The sequence below is a fragment of the Montipora capricornis genome, chromosome 2 (genome assembly GCF_036669925.1).
Source record: "Montipora capricornis isolate CH-2021 chromosome 2, ASM3666992v2, whole genome shotgun sequence".
NCBI classification, from domain to species: Eukaryota; Metazoa; Cnidaria; class Anthozoa; order Scleractinia; family Acroporidae; genus Montipora; species Montipora capricornis.
In genome coordinates, this window is record NC_090884.1 from 43,264,923 (window position 1) to 43,272,422 (window position 7,500).

General features: G+C 39.4%; 1 protein-coding gene across 1 annotated transcript in view; it reads left to right on the top strand.

Moving 5' to 3' along the window:
- The window catches only part of LOC138037368 (uncharacterized), a 37,070-nt gene that overhangs the window by 12,355 nt on the left and 17,215 nt on the right, over window positions 1-7,500 (top strand). The window contains exons 3-6 of the mRNA XM_068883306.1: window positions 249-636; window positions 4,819-4,880; window positions 6,506-6,631; window positions 7,438-7,500. The exon at window positions 7,438-7,500 is cut by the window's right edge and continues 86 nt beyond it. Coding sequence (XP_068739407.1) covers window positions 249-636; window positions 4,819-4,880; window positions 6,506-6,631; window positions 7,438-7,500 — 639 coding nt within the window. The remainder of the gene's footprint in view (window positions 1-248; window positions 637-4,818; window positions 4,881-6,505; window positions 6,632-7,437) is intronic.

Sequence of the window (7,500 nt, forward strand, 5' to 3'; positions counted from 1 at the left end):
ATGTACAGTACATGTCATTCACACTTTGCACTGTACTGACATGTAATTTATGCACATCATCATGAACTTGCACTGTATCAATAATTATCGGCATTATTATTATTATCAACATAATTATTATAGTTACATTGTGTGCACGTCCTTATACTGTACCCCGTCCGTGTTTGAGTTCTTAAAGCAGTACATGTCACATTCAGTCCACTTGAGGGAATGGACTTTACAAATTCATATCCTTGTGTGCACTCTAGGGTTGCCTTTGTGAGGTTTTCTAAAACTGAAGATGCTTTGAAAGCTCTTGATGAGATGGATGGCTTCAATTTCAAAGGCAACAGTTTGATAATCAATCCTGCAGTTCAAGAATCAGCTAAAGGTGGGAAAAAATCAATGGAATTAGCCAAGAAGAAGAAGGAAAATAGAACAACTTTAAAGAAAGAAAAGGTAGAACTTGCCTCTGTGAAAAATGAAACCACAGCTTTGACTTTAAATAAACAAACTTCGATTCCTGCTGAAAACTGGGAAAAAGAAGGTGGACTGAGTAAAGCTGTGGGTAGTCAAGACGAATTGGAGTCTTATGTAGTCGAGTCACATGGTGGTTATCCCATTCATGTAAGCAATTTTCCAGCAGGAACAGGTCAGGTAAGAAGAAAACCAACTTGAAGGTTATCCATTTACCTACTTGTACATGTACAGTAGATGATATCTTACATCACAAAATTAAATTATCTCCCCTAATATTCTAACTACATTGTAACAGTAGACAATAACAGTGAAATTCTCGGTCGTAAAGGGACACTTTATGACATCTATGCAAAGTACCAGGAATCTCAGCATGTTGTTGTTTTGGGCAGGTATATATGCTGGTAACCATTGTGTTATTCTACATGTACAACATGTACACTGTATGCTATTATTTTTGTGAGAAGTAAAGATAAAACATTTTTTTGGGTGTGCACTTACATGTACACATGGGTTTCAATAACTTTTGAAGTAGATCATGCCTGGGCTATTCTGTGTAAGTGGCAGTCACTCTCGTGTTTTACCACAGGTAACCCAGGCTCACCGTGTGCGTCACGTAGGTATTAAAATATAGAGAACATATGAGGCGAAGTTAAGGTCTGAAAATTTGCTAGAAAATGGTAACAAAAATCGATAAAACTTACCATGTGGTGAGCTGTTGTTGTCTTTAATACGTACACGAAGTTTCGGGGAAAATGGTCCCCGTTCACCTTCCTTCATAATATGTTGACAAGGTAGGAGACGGAAGCCATCGTCGGGACTCCGATCGACCCAAAACAAGCACGATTTTTTCCGCGAAAATCAAATCCAGTCGCTAAATAAACACGCCAGGTTCGTGGAATAGGAATTTCTCTAAACCATGAATCCACTGAAGCATCTCCAGGTAGCAACGCGGAGCCACCAGACTCCGTAAAACTTGTAAGTTAACCTGCTAAAATGGCGGCCAGAAAGCGTGGTACTCACGAAGTGCCCAATTCAAAATGGCACTGAACTCTGGACGCCTGGTGACGAGTATAATAAGTCTCCCTCGAGGGAGGGGAGTCCCAAATTGCTAAAAACAAAACTCACTGAGCAATTTGGGACTCCCCTCCCTCGAGGGAGACTTATTATACTCGTCACCAGGCGTACAGAGTTCAGCGCCATTTTGAATTGGGCACTTCGTGAGTACCACGCTTTCTGGCCGCCATTTTTGCAGGTTAACTTACAAGTTTTACGGAGTCTGGTGGCTCCGCGTTGCTACCTGGAGATGCTTCAGTGGATTCATGGTTTAGAGAAATTCCTATTCCACGAACCTGGCGTGTTTATTTAGCGACTGGATTTGATTTTCGTGGAAAAAATCGTGCTTGTTTTGGGTCGATCGGAGTCCCGACGCTGGCTTCCGTCTCCTACCTTGTCACTACATTATGAAGGAAGGTGAACGGGGACCATTTTCCCCGAAACTTCGTGTACGTATTAAAGACAACAACAGCTCACCACATGGTAAGTTTTATCGATTTTTATTGCCATTTTCTAACAAATTTTCAGACCTAAACTTCGCCTCATATGTTCTCTGTATTTTAATACCTACGTGACGCACACAGTGAGCCTGGGTTACCTGTGGTTTTACAAGGGTTTGTGTGAAAATCAAAGCAGAGTAGCCGGTGGTGAGAGGCAAATTTCTGTAGGTGGCGGTATACTGCCAGTGACTGGCTTCTAATTCAAACCCTTGCTTTCACAACGAGTCTCCAAAAGGAATCACAAACCAAGGATTATTATTATCTTAAAACGCGTAAATAATACGAGAACTTACTTTCCTTACAAAAGCGCTTGATTCACGGTTTGCCGATCGGCGAACGAAGCTTTGTAAACAATGAAATGTGCTCGGAAATTGCCACATATTTACATACTGTACGAAGATACTGCAATTTATCATAGGCATATTTTCTTCGAAAATTGGCCTTTCACAAACACTTTTCACGGTTAAAATTTGAAACAAAAGGACAATTAAAATCGCGCGCGAGAGTCAAGCGACTGCACTTACAGATTTCTTACCGTCGCGCGCGACGCGATTCACTGTACTCTAGCAATCAAACTGATTCACTAGTGGTACTGTCTCCACATTAATAACAAATTGTATGTAACTGGGATCTTTAGGTTAAAAAGTTACCACAAATTGACAAATATAATATTATTGTAAATTACACAACATTGCAGCTGTAGGTCTGGGCCCAGGTTTTCAAAAGGTGGATAATGCTATCCACCAGATAAATCACTGTGACTTATCCACTGGATAGTGCTATCAATACTTGAACAAGTGAGGCCTGCTGTAGAGTTTAATAACTTAAAGGGACTTTTGAGGACAACTCTGACAGCCAGTGACAGTGGTGAGAAAGGGCTTTGAAGCTATTCCAAACACATGCAAATTCAATGCCCTAATCACTGGACCATGCTACAGTACCAGATTGTAGCTTAACATGCTAAGAGCCCTGATAATGGAAAGTACAGCACTGCCTGAAAGTATTGACCCCTCGGGACAAGGCAATACCTCTTCTTTGCCGCGGGTAGTGGTCGCGTGCCACCGAGGTATTCAAAATTTTTTCTCTCGGTAAAACTGAGGTGCAATTTGCCGCGGGAAATTTGCCACAAGAGAAAAGACGAGGCTTGCCGCAGGAAAGAACAATTATCTGTTGCACTTTTGAAATAAGCGGAAGACTGTCAAATTTTAGATCTCATGGTGTGAAGAATCAATTCTTAAAGCAAGAAATTGTAATCAAAACGAGAAAGTGTGCGATTTCCATAAGGAATCAAATTTTATTATCTTTACTTAATGTAAAACCGAAGACTTCTTTACTGTAAAGATACAAAGATAATGTTATTAACTACAGTGTAAGAGACAGCTGTGTTATCCAACCAACGAAACACTAGTCTCATTGTTATCCAGGCTGTAATACTGTACATGTATGTGTGCGTGAAAAATTTGTTTGGTTTCAAAAAGATTCGATTGTGTCTGTTTTCGTCCAAGGCTGACCTTGTTTTATTTGGAGACTTGAAATTCAAACTTGTGCAATTGTCTTTGTTTTATCATCGCCCTTTCGGTAAAAAGCAAGTATTCCTTCCACATATTATAATTGTTAAACTTGTCAAATTTCAATTTTAATTGATACAGTCATTCTTGCAAGGCATTGGTCCAGCCTCTGTCGGAATGGTTTCTTTTTTCATCGCTTTTATCAGCAATAAATTGTTATGTGTAATCATAGCAATTGCAGCATGTTGATTGTGCATGGAAAACAAATTTAGGAATAGACTGTGATTAGTGGAGAAATGATGTCTCTTAATTATCTGAATGCTCATCGTTTGCACATGAATTATAAAGACGCAAAACCAGCAAGCGCCTAAAGAATGACATAATTGACATTGTCTGATGTTCGAGCCATCTTTGCTCCCGTGCTTACGTTGCGCTTTCACAAGCAACTCTTTTGGCAGCCAGCCGTCACTCGTGATGAATTTGCATAAGCCAACAATCTTTTCAGTTGAGATCAAATAATTTTCGACTAGTTCAGGGTTTGATATCCTGGGTTGTTTCCTTTTTGTAATTTGTTACTGTAAACAACTTGGAAAGTAATACTGCAGTAGTAAATCACAAGAATAATATTTACATAAGTCTTACTTTGAACAACAAACGGTTGGTCACACAAGGTTTTCGAGGATATGTTGAATGTGTTTTGTAAATTTTCCGTGACCAGCAACCCGACATTGCAGTCAATTTAAGTGAATCTGCAATAGTAACGTTTTGGACAGTGATTAGCAACACTATCTAGCTTGAGTAGTTTTATACCTTTCAACCAGGCATTACAAGAGCCGGTTACCCAGACCCTGGACATGTAAGGTTACAGTACTGTTATGTATATACTGTCAAAACCCTCTCCGGCTGCAGTATATCGAGATAAGAAAATAATGTATTTTCCGCGCGCTGAGATGCAAAACACAAGCGGGCATATTCTCCCATAAACTGAAATGAATAAAACTTTAAAATGTGATAACGGCGAAGTCCACGCAAGCGGGACTCACGTCCACCAAATCGACTCGTTGATCCTTCGAAAGAACAGTCCACACAAGAAGTCGTCGAAATAATCACTGCAATCAAAATATGTCGCAAAGAAGGTTTCAAATGTGGTCAAAATCTGGCTATGGATATTCTCTTCGCATGTAAAAGGAAAATAAAGGCAACCAAGGTCCATGACTAGCATCTTACTCCATCTACAAACTGTAAGCCCTTTAACTGTACACTTTTTGAAGTGTCAAACTTTTGTTATTTGTTTTCAGTCAACTCTGAAACAATTATTCAGTGGATGTGGAGAAATCATTCAAGTTCAAGTTCATGAAAAGTGAGCTAAGTGTACAAAATTAATGTACATCTACTTAAAGCCTTATCATAATGGCAAACAGCCATAAACCTTTACTGTCAAGGCATTAACCCCTTCCCTTGTAAGTGGACACCCATTGACGAATAAAATCATCTGGTGTTAGGTATGTGGAGTAAAAAAATTATCATATTGTCACTTTACCAAGGGACAAGGGTTGAAGGAGACATTGTTCTTGGCCTTTCACGCTTGAATGGGTCTCTGTTGACAAGAAAGTTAATTTTGTCTGGCCTTAATCAGAGGTATAGAGAATATTACATGGCTGCGTGGAGATATGAAATTTCTCTTTGAGTGTTGAAAACTATTTAACGCGTGAGTGCAGCAAACGAGTGAAATATTTTTCAACACTCAAAGAGAAATTTTGTATCTCCAAGTGGCCATGTAATGTTCTATTTATTTTATAAACACCAATGAAATACTAAATCATTTCACAAAATGCATCGAAAGGCGCGATTTTTATATGTAACCATAGCAACAGTGATCTTTTCACGTGTGAAGATAACATGTTATTTTCACATGTGAAGATACATGTATCATGTTTTTGCGTGAAAGCTCACTTGGTATTTCATTGGCGGGTGTTTATATAATAAACAATTCTACCAGGCACTATTGAAAGTGAAGAAGAGTTAAACAGGGCCTATTTAGTTCTTAACCCCTAAGAGGTCCCTCATTGTCTCGTAAGAATATGGTCTGGTGTTTTAGGCAGAGTGAAGTTTGTTTCGGCCATTGTAATTTTGCAGGGAAGGTATTAAGTGAAGTGAAGTGAAGTGAAGTGAAGTTAGGCTATTAGTCTCTCCCCATGGGGCTTTTCAGGACTAAGTTACAATACTTTGTGGGGGACTTTAGCCAGACTGCTTGTTAAGCAGTTTACAATTAATTTTATGGAAGTTAAAGATGCCCCTGTCCAGATAAGGTTAGACCGCAACACCAGGGACTATGTCCCCTACTCTTATCGTACAGTGAGTGGGTTCTTTAGCGTCCCATACTATTTAATTTCCAACAAGGGTTATGAATCGGGACCTGCGGTTTACAGTCCTTATCCGAGAAGATTTGAAAGTCTAACCATTTGCAGATGTATATTACAAAGGCAGCACATTCTCCTCAGTTATTTTAACACCTTGAGAGTTGGTCCAGCTGGAGTCGAACTCAATACCTCCTGCATGACAGCCCGATGCTCAACCAACTGAGCCACTGGTGCGCGGTGTATTACATGTAGGTCTGGGAATTGAATCAGGCTTGGAAAATTTTCATTTACTCCTGAACCGTCCCCATTGACGAGTATTAAAAATTGTCTGGTGTTAGACAGGGTAAAATCTATTAGGTATTTGGAGAGAGGAAGGTTTAGAAACTACAATCATGTATGCTGTGAGTTTGCAGAGGAGATATTTATAATAATTCTTTGTCAGTATGATCGAAGCATACTTGGCAATCACACTGACTCTAAACAGTGTACGGCACCATACACTGCGACCGGAGTGGCATTTCAAGTTTACTCCGTAGACCTTACTGGATACCTGTAATCAGTAACACTGCAGTAGCAGACGTTTCTGGAAACAAATGTCCTCTGTATAATTGTATGTTAATTTCAGATTTACGAAAACTGTTTCTGTGAATGAAAAAGTATCCCGTGATGACTCGCTTGAGACCCCGAGTTTCATTGCCCGACCTTGTTTGTTTATTCCCTTACAAGAAAAATCAACAGTCACTGGTATCAGGTTAATTAGGGAATTATTATTTACCAAAACATGTTGCCCTCATACGAACTCCCAACGTGAGGTATCAAAAGTTGGATGGAACAGCTTTTGCCACATTTACATGTACTTCGTCCTGCGATGATGCCATTTTCGGTTCGCTCGCAATGCTTGTTGTTTTCAAAGAATCAAACCTGATACCGGTGAACAAGTCTAGCACCCAGATTCCACCATCAATATAACTTTCCTTCAGATCATTGCATTTAAGAAGAGATGTAAAAATACATGAATCGTTAGTTACTTGGCTAGGCGCGCGGTATGGAAATATATCTCAATGTTTGTGCATTAGGAATTTACATCGATTCACGATAAAATCCATCCAGAGGTAAAGCTCACTGTCTTGCTTTTATATTATTTTTAATCCACGACATAAGATTGTAGTTTTGAAGAAAGGACACACAGGAATGATAGCCGCTATCTTGTTTTCCTATTAAACAGTTCCTGTTGTTATTATTTTAATCGAAAAGTAATGCTTTCGCCAAAGTTGAATAGAGTATGAATAATTGACAATGTTTCGCGTCAGTGATTTTGTGAGAATTGAGTGTTGAGGATCAAGTTTGATTTCGATTGAATCGAGTCTCGATCCTCGACTTGATTCTCGATCCTCGATTCTCGTGAGGATCGAGTCGAGACTGTCAACTTACTTTTGCACGGTACTGTAAGTGCAATTTTGCTGGTTGGTCAGTACACCCCATGTCTTTCATCCTTGTTTCATCTCATTAACCCTCTTGTTACTAACCTTGTTGTCTCACCTACCTTGGGGGTTTTAGGTTTGCTTTCATTTACTTTTCGAAAAGAGTAGAAGCTATCACTGCTTTACGGTCGATGCAAAA